The sequence below is a fragment of the Anguilla anguilla genome, chromosome 7 (genome assembly GCF_013347855.1).
Source record: "Anguilla anguilla isolate fAngAng1 chromosome 7, fAngAng1.pri, whole genome shotgun sequence".
Classification (NCBI taxonomy): Eukaryota; Metazoa; Chordata; class Actinopteri; order Anguilliformes; family Anguillidae; genus Anguilla; species Anguilla anguilla.
The window spans coordinates 34,008,168-34,028,300 of NC_049207.1; the positions used below are offsets into that span (position 1 = coordinate 34,008,168).

At 39.5% G+C, this 20,133-nt stretch overlaps 1 protein-coding gene across 1 annotated transcript in view; it reads right to left on the reverse strand.

The window, feature by feature from the left end:
• Nucleotides 1-10,284: 10,284 nt before the first annotated feature.
• LOC118232294 (probable E3 SUMO-protein ligase RNF212) overlaps nucleotides 10,285-20,133 on the reverse strand; it is a 100,075-nt gene continuing 90,226 nt past the window's right edge. Inside the window, exons 10-12 of the mRNA XM_035427174.1 lie at nucleotides 20,055-20,124; nucleotides 11,850-12,080; nucleotides 10,285-10,625 (exon numbers count right to left, since the gene is read on the reverse strand). Of these exons, the coding sequence (XP_035283065.1) occupies nucleotides 11,885-12,080; nucleotides 20,055-20,124 (266 nt within the window). The 3' untranslated portion in view covers nucleotides 10,285-10,625; nucleotides 11,850-11,884. The remainder of the gene's footprint in view (nucleotides 10,626-11,849; nucleotides 12,081-20,054; nucleotides 20,125-20,133) is intronic.

The window sequence follows — 20,133 nt, forward strand, 5'->3', positions numbered from 1 at the left end:
AAGAAAAAAGATCCTGACAAGTGTCTTCTTTCAGCCGCATGTAAAACAAGTATGCTCTAATTACCATTTAGTGTCAATATGGGAACACTTTAAATGTTAAAGTGCTGTAATAGTATTTTTAAGTGACTACAGACATATCTATGTATTATTTTGAACATATTTTAAATACTTTTCTATTACACTGATGATACAATTGTATGGTGTTGGAAGTATATCTGTATATGTGTTTATAATTCACTGAAGGTATGCACATAATATACTTAAATCTTACAATGAATGCAAAATTATGACAATATAAGTATAGTGAAATGCTGCTTTTTATGTATTACAATACAAAAGAAAAGTACTATTTTTATATATTTAGCATTCAGGTAGAACATTTGTAATACACTTCATTTTATACTTACTGATATTTGGGGATACTCTGAAATATGACTTAGTACACTTACATTGTTATATTGACACTAATTTAATATGCTCATGTTTATCACTCAGAAGTGTACTTAAGTATGCTATAAGTTGTTCCAATTTAACATACTTTAGTAAACTTTAGTGTACTTAAAATTGTGATATAGCACAAATTTAATGTATTTATTACAACTTAAATACAAATTAAAGTGGGTCAAAAGAGCACCCTCGAGTATGTTTGAAGTACATGTATACAGTATACAAAATTAAGTATACTTCAGCATGATATTTTTTCACAAGGGAATGCAGACTACATTAACAAAAAGGCAAGGCAGCGGCTCTCTCTCCTCAGGAAACTGAGGAGCTTCAATGCCAGCAAACACACCCTGATCAGGCCTGGCCTATTAAAGAGAGACGGACTCCACCCGAGCTGGAGAGGTTCTCGTGTCCTATCCAACAACATAGCTGCTAGTCTTAATAAGGCCAGATCCTGACACTCCATCAGGGCACCGGCCAGGCCGCAGGCTTCTAACCTTATGTTTTTGCCTGCTCGTTTCTTTATACCTGTGTCCCAGACTTATGGCCCTACGCCTCTGTCTGCAAGGTGCGTTTCAGAGTTAGTTCATAGAAATAGTATTTCAAAAGCCCCTTTAATTAATACTCTTAAACTAGAATCTGATATCTGTTATATTGAGACTGTGTCTGTTCCACGCATCTATGCCAAACATAAAGCTAACCGTGGAATTGATGTGGATAACTTAATTGTCATTAAAACACGGCACGCTGCTATTATTCATAGTGAACCATCCTTAAAAATTGGACTATTAAATGTTAGATCACTCACTCCAAAAGCAGATCTTGTCAACGAATTGATAATAGACCATAATCTGAGTGTATTATGTCTGACTGAAACTTGGCTAAGACCTGATGAATATGTTGCGATTAATGAAGCGTCTCCTGTGGGTTTCATAGGTACTCAGGTGTCACGTCCATCAGGCAGAGGGGGAGGCGTTGCAGTTATTTACCAGTCCTTATTGAGTCTAGCGCCTAAGCATGGCTATATGTTCTCCTCTTTTGAAGCTCTTATTACTAACTGTGTACAGCCCGATCTAGCTAATGAAAGTGCTAGCCGGCAGTCCTTTTTTCTTGTGTCTGTTTACAGGCCACCTGGGCCTTATTCTGATTTCTTAAGGGAATTCGCTGAGTTTTTATCACACCTTGCAATTTCAGCAGATAAGGTCATAATTGTTGGTGACTTCAACATACATGTGGATAAAAATGGTGACCCCCTAGGAACAGCTTTTGCCTCTATTATTGATTCCATTGGTTTTGTACAGAATGTTTGTGAGCCAACTCACTACCGTGGCCATACCTTAGACTTAGTTCTGTCACATGGTATTAGTGTGGTAAATCTTACCATCGCACCTCATAACCCTATACTGTCAGATCATTTCCTTATTACGTTCAATATTAAGGCATCAAATCCTCCTGTATCACAGCCTAGATATTACTACAGCCGCTCAATAAACCCTGAGGTTATTCCAAAGTTTTTAAATATGCTTCCGGAGTCATTCCTCTCCATAGAAGAAAAGACTGATGAAAATGCTGATGAAGCCGATCTGGACCAATTGACCAACCAGCTAACCTTTACCCTCAGGAACACTCTTGATGCCGTTGCCCCCCTTAAAAGAAGAAACCCTAGTCAGAAAAAGCACACTCCGTGGTATAACGATACCACCCGGGCCCTGAAGCAGTCTACTAGAAAATTAGAGCGAAAATGGCGATCAACAAAGCTAGAAGTATTTCATCTTGCATGGAAAAACAGCTTTCTTCAGTATAAGCAAGCTCTTGCTTCTGCGAGATCTGCCTTTTTCTCAAAACTTATTGAACAAAATAGACATAACCCAAAATTCCTATTTAGCACTGTGGATAAATTAACTAAAAAACAATCATCAGAGTTTTCATCCTATCCTTCCAACCTTAGCAGCAATGCCTTCATGAACTTCTTCGATCAGAAAATTGAGGCTATTAGAGACCAGATTTCCAAACTGTCTCCATCATTTCCAGTACTAGGCCAGCATATCCTAAAAATCGTTAATACATCCCTAGTCACAGGATACGTACCTGAGTCACTAAAAGTGGCAGTCATTAAGCCATTATTGAAGAAACCAAACTTAGAACCCGATAAATTGGAAAATTATAGACCTATTTCAAACCTTCCATTTCTTTCAAAATTATTGGAGAAAATTGTTGCTAAGCAACTAAGTGCATACCTTAGCTCTAACGGTATCCATGAGGTATTCCAATCTGGGTTTAGACCCCACCACAGCACAGAAACCGCACTTATCAAGGTTACAAATGATTTACTACTGTCAGCCGACCGTAACTCTGTGTCGGTTCTTGTGCTCCTCGACCTGAGTGCAGCTTTTGATACAATTGACCATGGAATACTCCTGGACAGACTCCAGGCCTGTGTTGGACTTCATGGACAGGCACTTGCATGGTTTGGATCATACCTCTGTGACAGGAAACAGTTTGTCAAATTAAAAGAAGATGAGTCCAGCTCCTCAATAATGAAATACGGTATTCCACAAGGATCAGTACTAGGACCAGTACTCTTCTCGCTATATATGCTACCACTTGGCAATATTATCCGGGGACATGGCGTAGAGTTCCACTGTTATGCGGACGATACCCAGATTTATATTTCAATGAAACCTGGCGAAGCACTGCCCCTTTCACGGTTAGAGGCCTGTATTGTAGATATCAAGGTTTGGATGCTTTCAAATTTTCTGCTCCTAAATTCAGACAAGACTGAAATGTTGGTTTTAGGTCCCAAAATATTAAGGGAGAAATTGTCTACTCTCACCTTAAACTGTGATGGTTGTTTGGCTGAACCTAATATGGTCGTTAAAGACCTTGGTGTCACCATTGATCCTGATCTATCTTTTGACACCCATATAAAAAACACATCCAGAATTGCCTTCTTTCAGCTGCGCAACATAGCTAAATTAGACATTTCCTGTCAGTCGAGGATGCTGAAAAATTGATCCATGCATTTGTTACGTCTAGGTTAGACTACTGTAACGCCCTGCTTTCTGGCTGCCCTAATAACTCGTTAAAGAGTCTCCAGCTTGTGCAGAATGCAGCTGCTCGTATCCTGAGCAGAACTAAGAAGTATGAGCACATTACACCAGTACTAGCGTCGCTTCACTGGCTACCCATTAAGTATAGGATAGACTTCAAGGTTTTGCTCCTGACTTTTAAAGCTCTGCATGGACGTGCACCTGTGTACATATCGAACCTGCTCCTACCTTATAAGCCCACAAGGTCACTCCGATCTCAAGACGCAGGCTACTTGGTAGTCCCAAGAATTTCCAAGAACCTAAAAGGTGGTAGGGCTTTCTCCTACAGGGCCCCACTACTGTGGAACCAGCTTCCATTATTTATAAAGGAGTCAGACAGTCTCAATATTTAAATCTAGATTAAAAACGCACCTCTATGCTCAAGCTTACAATCAGTTATAGTCTGGAGACAGGGTGCGAGAAGCCTGTAGTCATAGAGCTTTCTAGGTGGCAATCCTTTCCTTACTGTCACCTGTCAATCAGCTGTGACCCGACTTTACATGGGCTGGCTCTTGATAGGCGGGTATGGTTGTCTACCCCTCATGACTGCATGGGCTCTCCATCCCTGTCCTAGTAGATATGCAGCCATATTCTACTCCTGGCGGCGTCCCACAATACATACCACTGGCACTTACTCACTGTCTGGTATATTGCAAATCCCTTAACTGCTGTTTCCACCCTCTTCCCCACGCTGCCGGCGGGGCTCTTGCCCCAACCCTCGAGAGTGCTTCGAGAGTCGTCTGGTCTCCCCCACCTCTGCGGTCCAGCCCCTCCTTCGTCATTGGCTCCACCCTGCCCACATCTGCCGCCACCTGCTGTTCCCCATCACCGCCACCTGGCCCCACCCATCATCTGAGCCACATCACTTATCATATCTTCTGCATAAACTGGCTGACATGCTGGTCACCAGTCGGCACCCTGAGCCGACCAGAGGAGGATGGGTTTCCCCCTTGAGCCTGGTTCCTTCCAAGGTTTCTCCCCATCTGCCACAGGGAGTTTTTCCTTGCCACTGTTGCCTTAGGCTTGCTCCTGTGGGGGTTTAGGCTAGGGCTGTCTGTAAAGCGTATTGTGACAACTGTTGTAAAATACGCTATATAAATAAAATTTGATTGATTGATTGATTGATTGATCATGGTCTACCGGTCACTCACTGAGAGTGCTCTAACCTTTAACATCGTCTCCTGGTATGGGAACCTCTCAGTTAGACACAGGAACAAGCTGACCCAGGTGGTCAACCAGGCCAGCAGGATCATTGGAGACAAACAATTACAACTCCAGAACCTATACAACCGGTACATAACCAAAAAGGCAACCCAGGTCTATAATGATCCCACCACCCCCTTTACTCATCATTCCAGCTGTTTCCATCTGGCAGAAGACTCAAGGTCCCTCTAACCAGAAAAAATGGGTACAAGAAGTCCTTTGTGCCCTCTGCTGTGGCCATTCTGAACAGAGATATAATACAATAACCCCCCCCCCCCCCACTGCCCACGAGCATTGGTGCTGCTGAAAATGCATTTTATTTTAGCTGTTTTTACTGTCTGTTATACACTGTGTTTCCAGAATGCCAAAGGCAAATTTCCATTTTATGTAAATGTAATGGACAATAAAGTTTTTTATCTTAATTTATTCAGGGACTTTTGAGCATAGCTAAGCCACATATTTGCTTATAGACCGAGCTGAGTTTTTTTGAGTAAGTCAGAAAAGGAGAAAGACAGCACTAATTCTCTGTCTCTATCTACTGAATACAGATAACATTTCATCATTGCTATGTAAGTATTACTGCTCAAAATATTTTGGTTATATACGTTATTTTTGAAACTGAGTGTCTTTAAATAGGTTAGTGGTATTTTATAATGAGGATATTTCACACTGTAACGTAAGTGTTCGTTGGTAGCTCAGTAGTGTTTGTGTTTCATGAACCAGATATGATGTGAAAGCTGGAACATCACAAAAATGTGGTGGATGGTTGTATATTGTTTTAATGTCGTCCCATCCCCGTACAAGAAAACATTACATACTGTAGAGTAGAGTTAATGATTACACATTTAGGTAGTGTACCACATTGTGTGACAATGGTTTTGCCTTATTTTCATTTTCTATCAATGTTTAATCTTAAACCTTCATAAGGGGCACATTTATATGCTTTATAATGAACAAAAAGCATTTTATTAATTTTTGGAGAGATTTTAGATATGTTTCGGGACCCCTAGATATTTTAGACCACTGTACTGACAGAAAGCTTGTAATTCCCACTTGAAAATGATACCAACAGTAAGTTTCTTGAGTCAAAACAGTTCATTTGTAGTGAAATACATGATTATGTTGTGATTTTCAGCAATGCAGAATTTTGACATTTTGGATAGATTTGGAGACACTGGTACACTGCTTAGTTTTTGCTTCATAGACCTTTAGTAGTTTAGCAGAACTTGTGGTCAAGGAGTTTTTGATCCAGGACATGTATAGTTTAACCTGTTGTATATATGGGATCTCTCAGTATTTCATTGCAAACTAAAAAAAGAGCAAAATAATTTTTGCTTTTTTGCTTAGACAATTGCATTTGTGGCATTTTATTTCTTCCTAAATTATGAATATAAACTAATCCAAGTATTGTAGTATTATAAATGGTACAAATGTCTTGCTTCAGTTAAGCCATTTTTAAAGTATCTGTGATGCTCACATCTGGAGTTATAAAGCTTTAAATAGGGTACCCCCGTAAATGGGCAAGGATTGGCCAGATTTTGCATGTGCGTGAAGGGCTTAATCGATAGTGAATATGTACGGCTGAATTCTATTTAATCAGGGTCTAACGCTACAAAATGTAAAAGATGGCACTCTACATATGGCTGTTGAAAACAGAAAAAAGGAAATACAGTAATAGGCCGCTAACTTTAAAAAGATTTCATGGGTACAAATAAACTGCCAATTATCTTATCAAGAAGTCTGAGTTTGCCATCCCCTCCATGCAAAGACATATATGGGCATGTAAGCTACTGTCTGTTAGAGGCAGCGCATGGGTTGTTTAAAATTGCCAACGTAGGCTACCTTTGCCCATAATCCAAATTCAACCCCTAGCCCCTAGTAGTTCCCCTGGAGTGCCCTCTGTATTATAATTCACTGTCATCACATTGAGGGCTGCTCACACAGTGTACAAAGAACTCTGGGATACCCCCTTCACTACATTGTTGCTGGCTCAGTCATTTCTCTTGTCTATCACAGAAATATTTCAAAATATTTTTAAATTGTTTATATTAGTATTTAGAGCCATTTAAAAATACAAAAGTATTTGGTTTCCCAGGAAAGTATTTATTCAACGGAATGTATTTTTCAAACACTATTTGGGAAAGTGCTTGGTTTTCTATTAAATTAAATTTCTATTGAAATACAAAGTATTTCATTTGTAAATGTATTTGAAAATACTTCAAACATGTATTTTACTACATTTTCAAATACAAATACAAATACGTATTTGTATTTAACCCAGGTCTGAATCAGACTTATTCTCCATGTCTCCTCTCAGTATAGGCAATGTGGGCCACAAGGATTTCAGCTGCGATACAGATTTCAAACAAGGCATTCTGGGTATTTTCACATCTCCCTGTGAAATCTGAAAATGCACAAACATCAATTGAAAACACTAATTTTTCTCATATATCTATGCCAATCTGCAGTTTGTGGTCTGAAAAAATAACATTTTTGGATCAGGCCATGAATTCCTATTGTAAATATAGCAGCAAGCAGCAGAAATAAAGGGATCTATGCCAAACACCCTAAATAGCATAAATTACTTTCGTAATTACATTGAAATGTTCATTATTTAGTTGAAAATGTAAAATATGCTTTTTTCCATATTTTGAGTTCTGTAGCACCACCATTTGTTTTAATTTGGCTGAAAACTTGAAGCCTTTGTGTGTCAATGTATATTCCAAGTTACATCATATTTTGTGAAACCATTTGTGATTTATAAGCATTGTCTAAAGCCACCCACTGAAAGTTAATTGGCTTAGCCATTCTCTGGCATGGCAAATTTCAGTGAACAAATTTTATAAAGGAGCATCTCCTAAACAAATTAGTGCAAATATATGAAACATCCTTGAAGGAAATTCTGATTAAGTTTTACAAAAAACAGAAAATCCAACATGGTGCACTTTTTGGTCCTAGAAGCAAATTTTATCCTTGCAATTAGATTGAACTATTTACCAAATTTAGTAACTCTATACCATTTCTCTCTGGAGTTCTATGCTGCCTAAGTTTGTGTTTTCAAGTGTGTCAACATTGCCACCATGTGGCCTATTGGGCCCATATTCACAGGCTTTACACTGGCCTCTGTAAGCATTTGAGTTTGCGTCAATCCCTGTTAATTTCCGAGCCATTTTTCAACTGATGTATAAAAACAATAAAAACCAGAGCAATTACAGTACAGTATGGTTCCAGCAACTTCGCTGCTTGGACCTGAAATTACCACTGGGTCCAGAGAACCAGCCACACAGCTGTGAGAATAAATGTGGATGAGACTATGTGACTGTCAAATCAAATTAGATTTAAAGTTTTTTAATTTTAATTTTTTTAATTAAAATAAGTGATTTCAGATTAATAGAGAAACTTCTCAACAGCAATCTGTATTTTATTTTTTCCACTTTTATGTCTTTTCCCTGACTGTGGTGCTGACCTTGAACATGCTTTCAATATCACTGGCATCGTCTCCCTAACTCATCCGCCACATACAGGCAGATTAGACAACAGATCGTTTCTTTAGATTAAAAATGACTTCAGTACTTTTCAAGGAACTAAACATTTCTGCTTGAGGCTTCTTTTTTGCATCAAATACAGCACAATACCTACAGCACCCCCAAAAAAAAGTGTCACTGCGTAGCAGAGGCTGGTTCAGGGAGTATCCTGGATTCTGAACTCTCCTGAACTGGTCTGTAAAAGTCTTAGAACAGCCTTAGAACAGCTGTGACAGCCAGTTGTGAGTCCTCAAAAGGGATTTCCTGCCCCCAAGGCCTAAAGCAATCAGGCGCCACTAAAGCTTGTACTTAGCAGTCTTTATATATGCCATCTCGGACAGCCTATTTGAAGAGAAAACACAATAGCCCTCATTTACGAAACGAACGTATGACAGAAAACTGGGCGTACGGTCATTTCGGCGCAAAGCTCGGCATTTATCAATTTGGACGAGAGCGGAGGCTACGGCATCTAACCATATGCAGCCACATATTCATCACTTAAAAATATGTAACCTATGGCAAGATATTCTGTTTTGTAAAGACCTACATCGACTGTGTCATATCCCTGACATAAATAGGTATTTTCTAATTGTTTGCAATTAACGGGGTTAACAGTTTTTTAGTGTAGGCTATGAGATTAATTTCTCTTTCATTTTGAGATACCGGTGACATAATTACAAGCAATTAGGTTAGATGCTTATTCAGTCACCTATTTAAACAAGAGCTTTGACAGTCATCAAATCTTGGCAATGGCAGATCTGGCTCTGTTAGAAGGTCTTCTACGCGCCCGTAAAACAAAAACAAAACAAACGAAATGAAAAAATGTTTATAACATCATTAAAATGAAGAAATAAATAAACCCTGCAACCGTGTAATTATTTAAATACTAGTAGCCTAGGCTATTAAATTTTTACAATTATCTGCCACCTGTTATGCCCGAAATGGAAGCAGACCTGATAAGCGCGGACACTCACTCCTCAGTCTGCGTCAATGCAAGGCAGGAATCCAGCTGGCCTCCTCCAGTCAGCTGGGTGCTGCGCCTACGGGCTGCAACACGCTTTTTGGTGGCGAGTTTGAGGTCTGACCATTTTTTCTTATATATATATATATATATATATAAACATTATCAAATGTAAATAAGCAGCCATTAAAGAGTGAGAGAGGGGAGGGGAGGGGTGGGGGAAAGCACAAAACTTTCAGTGCAACTACAGTTTTACGGTTAATATATATATAGGCTATACATATCACGGATGTATACATTAAATATTCCAACCTCAGCTGGAGTTCGATAGTCCACGGCAACGCTGTTGACAACAGCAGTGATTTCCTTCCATACTGCATTTTTCTGACTTCCTTCTATGCCACTTTTCAGGCTGCCAAATAGAAATAGAATCTGAACCAATTAGTTCTATGTCAGAGAAATTTCTCTTCTTGGCCGTATTACGCTTCTCCATGTTGTAAACTCTAGGGGCGAGGCCTCTAAACCGAGAATATATAGGGGCGTGATATTTAAATGACGATTGTTTTAAGCCGCCACATTTATCAATGCCCGATCATTCTTACGCTCTGATTGGCGAGATACGAACATTTCATGAATCACACGTGAACCCTGTCATAAGATGATTTCTGCGCTCGGATCTGCGCTGGTTTCTACGTTAGATTGATAAATGAGGGCCAATTACCCCAGTCATACCTCTTCAAACAGTGGTTTAATGATGAACTTTCCTTGAATATTGTTTAAGAGCAGTACGCATGAGGGACGCGAGCTCAGCTGGAGGAGGACATTTCCACAGCCTGCCCTTGTCATCATGCTCCTAATACCAACTCACCTGCGGCTCCCGCAAGAGATAGAACTCCACAATTTCCTATTACTTTTGAATTATATAAAATATCACATTCATCTTTTAATAAATACAAATGAGGAATTCACACCAGCTAAATTGTTCTTTGACATATATTTGCACCAGAGAGGCATAAGACCAAATATAGAATAGGTACATTTGGATCAAAACCATTGGCCATTCCATTAAGAAACCTTCAATAAACAAAATTTTTTATGACATTTCCCCCTCAATAGCATTATATACATAAACATTTAAAAGTATCTATCACACTACAAAAGGCTCTACACGTGTATCAGGTGTTCCTCACTGTGAAGTTAACAAACTACAGGAGATATTCCCCTAACAGGAACACTAGAATGAAACAGGTGGAAAAAGCAATAAATATTCACTTGCTTGAAGAGAAACTGAACTTCTCGTACAGGCTCTCAATAGATCATTTCATTTCATGTATGGCAAGACACATTAACTGGTTATCCATGTTGGCCTCTCCCTCTCTTTCTTCTGTCTTCCCTGCTCTTAACCTGAAGAGGAAGAGGTAAAAGCTCTTCAAAGAACTGCTTTGCTGTTACCTTCTTTTGATTGGTCACTGCACGAGGAGTTCTTTCCTAGTAAGACATAGCTCAAATAAATGTGAGGGATAAAGTCCAAGAAACTGACACCCATTAAGGGGGCCCCCTCCTGACCTCACCTACACCTAATTTCCGTGTATTAGGGATGGACAATTTATGATGGTTATATTTCCATTTCTGCCTTAAAGAGCCAGAAGATGTTTTTTTATTATCTCTAGAGATAATAAATGAAAACCAATCAAATCAAGGTCTGATAATTGTGCTTTGTACAGGGCACAAACATATCCATTGGAAAAACTTGGGGCTTTATTAATTCTCTGCATTAAGCATCTCTGAGGCTGGGGGACGTGTTTTCCTCTCCGTAAGAGCAATTTAAACAAAATAAACCTGGGAGTTCAGCTTTGCTAAAAACCTAGTGCATTACAACTAACAAGAAAAGCTATTTTTTAAACTGGTAGAAGCCACAAATAGCAATTAAACTTTCCTTTCTTGTCCTGTGTTGTTTCTTTCTACAGTTTCAAAATGCTTGGCTACTGCATTAGTACACAACTACAACATAGTATAGAAATGCTTTACAAATGTAACAGCATCACTGATCAATGCTGTGTTAGATGTGTGTTTGAATTTGTGAAATGCTGTGCTGTGGCATTCTGTCGTAATGTAATATCATTACTAACTATAAACTACTGTAGCAAAGAGACTGAAATAAAACTTCACCGGGTTCTCTCTGTTTGCACTGACTGCACAAGCACTTTGGGTAATATTTTAGATAGTACAATGTGCAAAGTAATTTCCCTGTGTGCCCAGAGAACTTTCCTTTTATAATAAAGGCATAACAACTGAGCATAACAGATTACGTCGGTTTAACATAATTGAGATTGAGTGCAGACTGGGGGGGGGGGATGGGTTGGGGGGCATGAATAACAACATTCAGACTTTTAGTACGCAATGCACATGTGAAACCAGACTTCCTACACTGTTTCTTCTAGATTACATCAGCACCACCAAGCGGCTGTCATGAAGAGCCACAGGTGCCGAGAATTGAGTTGAGCCTTGTGATCAGCCAAAGAGATTTCAGTTCTCCCCATCACACCATGCAATCCAGGCACATGGGGTACACTGTTTTTCTGATAACACAGACCCTCAGAGACCACTAGAAGAAACGCCATGACTCACATCTGTGGTGTTGCGTAGATGGGTCCTACCAGGGCTCACTTTGGCATACGTCCCTGGAGGCTGAGTAGGGGCAGAGCCCGTGACAAAGATGACAGCGAAGAGTGGCGGAAAGGTGGCGGGGGGTTGAAAGAGGGGGTCTCCCAGGCCACCTCTCTCCTGTAGGATAGGGTTGAGGACGGTGTGGTCAAAGTGCTCTGCGAGTAGCCAGAGCGCTTATACGGCTTGTCTCTGCTGTAACAAACACAAATGGCCAGCGTGAGCACTGCCTCTTCTGTACAGTTACTGAATGTACATCCACCTGCATTTACCCCATGGTCAACCCTGCCCCAAAATAACCTCTTGTGGAAAAACAACTTTGGACAGGAGGAAGTCCAATTCTGCTGTTCTTTGAGGCTTTAATTCTGAATTATATGTATGAGCAGCACAATTTCTATCCTGCTTCAATTCTGAGAGATGGATATAAACACTGGTTTCTGTTATACTGTATTTGGTTGCAATGTGTTTTGTTGTATACATCAAGTAACAAACAAGCTCAACAGGTTTGCAGTTCTTCCAGATTTTCAGTTTATTCCAGAAACAAATTTTTAAAATGGCAAGCTTAAATTTGTTTGATATGCAAAAATTTTCTCACTGCTTTTTTCTAGCAAAAAGAAAAATGAACATCAAATAAGCCAAATTCCTCCCCCTCTGCCCCCCGCACCAACTCTTAATACAAATGTTGAATTTGATACATTGTGTTCAGTTAGGGTTATTTATTTAGTTATTTGAGGGTAGAAACGTGATCACATTGTAAAAGACACCAAGACTGACTGGCTAATGGTGCATGAAGTTCTGCATTTATCAAATGGTTCCTTCCAGTTTTCATCTAACACAGGGAATGTACAGTTGTGCTGATTTTCCGTTTAAATAAAATCAGATTATTCTCAATTCAGGGTGTATTAACTGTAGATTTTGATGCAAGAGTATTTGGCAAACCATGGAATGCCTTGATTAGGAAAGTGGACATTGTAAGGTTATACTCAAAATGAAATTATCATATTAACACTAGGAGCGCTGTGACAGGTCATTTGACCCGTCACTGAGATATTTCGGAGTTTAGGATTTTTTTCATTTAGTTACTAGCAAGCTACATCATCCGCATTCACTGACTTTTCCTAAATATTTGTTCTTTACGTACCAGCGTAGTAGGAATGTCAAAGTCCCGTTTGGAAAATGTTAAAAGCACCTTATTTCACTTCCGTGTGTGTTATAACAGTGTTGTTAAATTACGGCCGTCTTCAGACTAAGGAGTCAGTTTTCCTTCACCACACCAGGAGGCGCAAGGATATACTTTTCATCGCGGTGGACACGCATTTATATTTGTACGAATGTTTTATTTATTTTGTTATTAGAAATATTTGTTTATGTTTATTTTGAATAATACATTATATAATGTTTTAAATATGTGATCTTAAAAAATATTTTTATAGGCTATTGCGTTCGTTTTGTGATCATTTGTTTATGCCTATGCCTTTCCCTTGTGTTCTGAAATCATAGCCCTACATTTTATTTTTACAGTTATTATACAACTGGAAATTTCTAAATAAGGGTTAAAATAAAATTGATCCGTCTTCAAATGCATAAACAATTTTTTTTTTTCAATTTTATGCATTATCATTCTCGTGCACAATGGCTGCATGCGACACGTTCACGTACAACAACAATGCTGCGTATGATATTGAAAAAACTAAATCTAAGCTAAAGAAACGACTACAATATAACAAGATAAAAATATATTCGAAGCGCTATTTGTTTCGGCTGTTAATTTGTTTATTCATAGAATATTACAGTGAATACGTCTTTTTGTAGGCCAACCCGGACGTTTCTTTCGCCATGGGTTCCCTCGGCAGATTGCCAATGCATTTTTCCAATAGGGATTTAGTTTTCTTCCGAAAATAAGACCTATGGTTAATTTATGCCTAAAACAGTTTCACGTTTTGTTTTACGAGTTCTATGGGTTCGCCGCTCACTCACGCTTAGCGTTCGACGCTCAGCGTGCATGCGAGCTAGTAAAACAAGAGTGGTTATTGCAAAAATGTGACCGCTCTTGTAGTTTCAATATAGAAACTTAGCCTACTTTTCAAAAGCACATGACAGCTTAGAAATCCACGGTTGACAAACAATCGTGAAGCTCATTTAGGCTTACGTTCACCACAAACCTTACTTTCGGCAGAAAACTAAATCCCCACGGGAGAAATCTGATGAGAACCCAATGCCAACTTACTTCCGGGTTTTAGGACTACAAACTGTAACACTATTGCAAAAACAATCTAAAATAAAGAAACCACTACAATACAGCATGATAAAAATATATTTGAATCATAGCGTAGTTTGTTAGTTTATAGTTAGTCATGGTTTGTTTCGGCTGTTAATTAGTTTATTTATAGAGTGTTTCAGTGAAGACGTCTTTTTGTACACCAACTCGGACGTTTCTTCTGCCATCGGTTCCCTCGGCAAATTTCCTATGCATTTATCCCAGACGGATTACGTTTATTTAGTGCACTTGTTATCAGTGGACTTTCTGTGAGTTCTGATCAAGCATACCTTGCTCGTTGATGTATACACACACACACACACACACACACACAAAATATGCTAAAAAAAATTATAGCTGTATCATATCCTATTTTCTGTGAGGTAAAAATTTGACGTGACACATTTGGCTTTTGAGGGACCAGGAAATAGGGGACATTCGTTTCAGGGAGTAAAGGTTTTGGGGGGAAAAAATCATTGTGGAAGCACGCGAGTGGTGACACGATGTCCGGTTAGGCTAGGCTTTGCAGTTGCTATTATGTATAACTCCACAATTTTTTAAAAACATAGTATTAACCTTTAGGCTACTTGAGAGAACAATAAATGTAACTATTACATAGCCTACAATCAAAAATGATTTCTCAAATGTGAAGTGTCTTGTGATGTGTTCGTGTGGTGTATGCTGTTATTCCGTTGAGTAAACTAGTAATAAAAATCTTTTTTTAAAAACAGTAAACTAAATAGAAAAAAAAGAATAAAAATGTAGAAAAAAGTATAAGCAAGAGCGAGAGATTGTTGCGTAACTAAAAGTAATACAAGGCATACTTTGTAGCGTAACTAATTACGGCTAAGCAAAATACTTGTATTATTTTTGAGTAGGCTAACATAACATAATAATATTATGTGCCGGACAAATAGAACATTTTACCTCTCCCTGGAGAGATATCAACTTTCAAACATTCACACGTGGCATAAGTGAACCATTCTCAAGTGGGACATTCACATGTCAATCTAAGGGTAAGGGTAAGACCACTGATCTGTATGGGACATTCAACGCTCACCCCTCCCCCACCCGAGAACACAGAAAACTTCAGATGCTTTAGCGAAGCATGGCACAGCATGGTTATGCTGACCGTAATTTTTCACTTACTTAGAAACGAAAGCACATATTCATGCGTGCACGTATAAAGATGAGACGGCATCTTGAGCAATGTGCTATCGACCGAACTTGCAATGTCAAATCACATGATGGCAAAGGCAGCTAAGCTTACAAACTCCGCGGCATATAGGCGACCAGCAGCTCTTTAGTTTGTTGGTCAGTTGGTCCACAAAAGTGTCCTCCTGTGGATGCATGCGCGGTCGCAGCTATTGCGGATTTGGGCTTGTTATTACTGATGTTTTATGTTTACTATTAACATTTAGCCTACTAATGTTTTATATTGATTTTCTTGTTTATTGATTTGATATCAATAAATACATTTGCTTATCCATAGATTGAATGGAAATTTTTAAATATTGTTTTCACAGTTGAAAATGTAGGTTTTGAAAATATAAGTTAGGTCTATTGAGGTGAAGTCTCCAATCGCCATCACTGGTGTCGTGAAGAGGAAGAAAATCACACCCCTCTGCGAAGCTGAACATTCACACCTACTGGGTTTGACTCGGGGCCATAGAGAAAAAACTATCAGCTCTGGTTTCGCTAAAGGCATCTAAAGAATTCAGTATTCTGGTGCTGGGGGAGGGGTGAGGGACGATTCAATGGATGAGCGTGAACGATCGTGCGTGAATAGCTGGTAGTTTTTTTGAAGCTATTATCATGAGTAGGCCTTTTAGGCCTACTGAGTAGTAAAATGAGAAATGCCCAAAACAAAGATACAAGTGTCACATTTTTACTTGTTTTTTAAGTTTTACTTATTTCTAGTCATAATAGGTTCGGACCTTGTTTCATATTCAAAAATTAGAGCCTTGCACGTTAGGAACTGTGTTAGAAGACTGCTCACGCTGTCTGCGTAGATGCAACAGCACATGCATAAACTATCGGGATGCGTTGCGTGGGAATATAGGCGTCTCTGTGCTTTACCATGTCCACGCAATCATTGATAGGGTTTATGGAGTTTATGAAACTAATTGCCCACATAATTACTATTCCACTTTCAGCAATACATTTACAGTTACCAATCGGGAGAAACAGGTCGCTACCACTAATGTTACTAATGATCGGCACATGTAATGAACAATTTTCTTACACTATCATAGGATTGACAGCCCAAGCAAGAATCACGTCAAATAACCAGGAATAAATGTATCATTATTTATATTCTTTTAAAATATTTAAAATATTGCGATCGTTTCGTTATCATCTCTCTAAAATGCATGCGAATTTCGTTTGTATTCCTACACAAACGAAAATCATAGTCCTACATAGTTATGCAAGTGGAAAAATTTATATAAGGGTTAAAATGAAATGCATCCATGTTAAAATACCACACAATGGAAACAGATATCCTACACGTTTGCAGATGTTGCTATTATGTGCAACTTTTTTAATTTTTACGCAGAGTATTCACATTTAGGCATCTACATAATTATCAAAGTTTTAATCGAAAAGATTGTTAATGTAACATGTTATGGATGTTACATCCTATCAAGGAATTTACTTTTCACGCACCACACCACGCCCCTCACACCTGAAACTATAATGGCTGTTATAATAATTTCTATTCAAATTATTATTGGGCTACGAAAATATGGCTATAAAAGAGAAGCATGATTATTTCGGCGACCAGTTCGGTTTGGTATCGCTTGCCAAGATGAACACACGACCACAGAGATACTCTGCCAAGCAAGCTTTGGACCTGATTCAGGATGCCAATGAAATGGATTCGGGCGATGAGGAGTTGGAGCTGGATATTGAATTTGATTCAGCTTCTGAATCTGATTCTGAAGTTGAAACTGAGACTGCGACTACGACTGAGTTTGTCTCAGAGAGAGAGGAAAGGGCAAACGATGGGACAGTTTGGGTCGAACAGACTGCTGGTAATGCTCTGGGCAGAGCACCATCCTGCAATATCTTACGGGAAAAGGCTGGGCCTACACGGTGCGCCAAGGAGAACATTGTAAGTCCGCTGAGCAGTCTGCTATGTCTGATTGACATTCTGATGTGGGGGCAGATTGTCAAGTATACTGTGGCAGAAGCCCACAGAAATGGTGCAGAAAACTGGGACCTGTCAGTCGACGAATTGAAAGCTTTCGTGGGACTGCTGTATTTACGAGGCATCACTGGCGGTAAAAGTATGAATTTAGAAGACTTTTGGTCTTCAGACTTGGGAAATCCATTTTTCAATGAAACTATGTCGCGGCAAAGGTTTCGGGACATCATGCGCTATCTCAGATTTGATGACAAGGACACAAGGGCAACACGTCTTGAGAAAGACAAATTTGCCATTATTTCCGAAATATGGAGCAAATTTGTAAGCAACAGTACTGCGTGTTACACACCTGGAGAAAACATAACTGTTGATGAGCAGTTGTTCCCAACTAAAGCGCGGTGCCGCTTCACGCAGTACATTGCTACTAAACCAGATAAATTTGGGATAAAGTTCTGGATAGCAGCCGACGTTGAAACGAAGTACATGCTGAACGCTTTCCCATACCTTGGGAAAGATGAGGCGAGGCCTGTCGGTGAACGATTAGCTGACAATGTGGTCATGCGCCTTGTGGAACCCTTCGTCGGAAAAGGAAGAAATATAACCTCGGACAATTTCTTCACATCGATTGCCCTGGCGAACAATCTACACGCAAAAAAAACTACATTGGTGGGTACCATGAACAAAAAGAGGAGAGAAGTGCCCCCTTCTGCGAAGGCACAAAATCAAGAGAGATTTTCCACCACGATCTGGAGAGCTGGACACGCTACACTTACGGTTTATCAGTGCAAGCCCAAGAAAAATGTGTGCATTTTGAGCACTATGCACAAAACCGTATCGATCGACACTGATGCCAAAAAACTGCCAGAAACCATCGCCCATTACAACGCAACAAAAATGGGAGTGGATGTTTTGGACCAGATGGCACGGCTGTATTCGGTCAAGGGGGGCAGTCGTCGTTGGCCAGTTGCCGTTTTTTACAACATTTTGGATCTGGCTGCAATCAACGCCCATGTTTTGTACACGCAATGCATGAACAAAACAATTAGTCGGAGAAGATTTATTCTTGAGTTGGCCAAGGAGTTGCGTGCAAATCACATGACCGCAAAGGCAGCTCCGCGGCGTACCGTCCTAGCGCCCCTCTGCAGTCCAGAAACCCCCAACACACCACAGCGAGAGCGGTCACTAAAAAGAAAACGCTGCCAGGTATCCAGATGTGGAGGGAACAAAACTTGTGATATCTGTGACAAGTGTAAACGACTTGTCTGCGGCAAATGTACAAAAATGCAACCCAAGCTCTGTCTTGAATGCTGACGGCGTTACCGCATTACCAGCAGCTCTATTGCTAATGTTTTATATAGATTTTTTATTTATTGATTTGCGGGGTGATTCTAAATAATTCAACTTGCTAGCTATATATTTAGCTAACGTTATATTTTCAAAATCGTTTCAACTTCCTAACAATGTGCTGTATGCTTTTTGATCTAATAAAGCAAATTACTGAAGACAGGTGTCTCGTCTTTTTACTTTGTTGCTATCTCAATTTGACTTTGTGTGTGCGCTGAAGCGATAATCAGTTTTGAAATTCCACTTGGTTGCTAAGGTCTTATGTACAGTGCGGTATTATTCAGTGTTACGAATGGGTGTTTTTTGTAATTACGATGAACAAGAGACTTCTTTGGATTTCGAATCCCCAGTCGAATAGTCACAGCTAGCTAGGCTATGACCTGCTTGCCTGTATAGCCTACATGTTTTCTGGTCACCGGAAAAAACTCGTTTGAACAACAGGATTCTTGCATGTATATATTTGCTATGGTCTTGTGTACAGTGCGGTATTATTCAGTGTTACGAATGGGTGTTTTTTGTAATTAGTCTACGATGAATAAGAGACTTTGGATTTCGAATCCCCAGTCGAATAGTCACAGCCAGCTATGACCTGCTTGCCAGTGTAGCCTAGCCTACATGTTTTCTGGTCACCGGAAAAAAACTCGTTTGAACGACAATATTTTTTACATGTATTTTTATAAAACAGAAAACCCGACCCTAAAATTCGCACGGGTGATGATGCGTTTCCCTCCAACGACAGCGATCAGTGATCACATGCGGAGGGAAGCGGCTAATTTTAGCAAATTGGCGATTTATATGTTGTTAGCCTATTTGATTATTAGCATTTATGATATTATGCATGAAGAATAAACTGTCAAATTTGTTTTTTGAAAAACAGGTTTGACCTCCCTACAATCTGTTTATTGTTAGCTTTTCATACAGACATACTGTTTATTCTAAATACATTTATATTGCAACAATGTGTTGACTAGAATGCCGAGCCGTAACTAAAACATAACTTACTCTGATACTCTGACAGTCTAAAATCTCGCAAATATTTCATTAGGACAATGGGCTGGCAACTTTTGTCAGCTCCTGTCTAATAAGCGCCATCTAGCGAACAATGCGAATATTTCCAGTTTGAAGGCTAATGTGTCATTTGACCCTTGGCCGCGCGAAAAGTTATTTGAATGCCAGGAAATGGTCCGGCGCTCCTGGTGTTAAAAGATGAAAGAAAAAAATAAAGACAAATGCCTCAGTGTTTTTTCCTGAGTGGGCTGATTATGCGCATATTTATGAACAGGATGAAAGAATGTCACTTCGCACGGAACCGGTTTTGCTCGCCTTTCTTCAGCTTGCAGCTTTTAGCTTGATCATTTCATGCACAACAATGGTTGTCTGCTGCAGTTAATTTAGTGACGATTCTTTGTTACCATGTTACCTGACTGTTGCAGACTTGGCAGAGTGCGTCACTAGGGAGGTCTGGCTGTTTGATCTGTGCTGGACAGTACCTGAAAAAA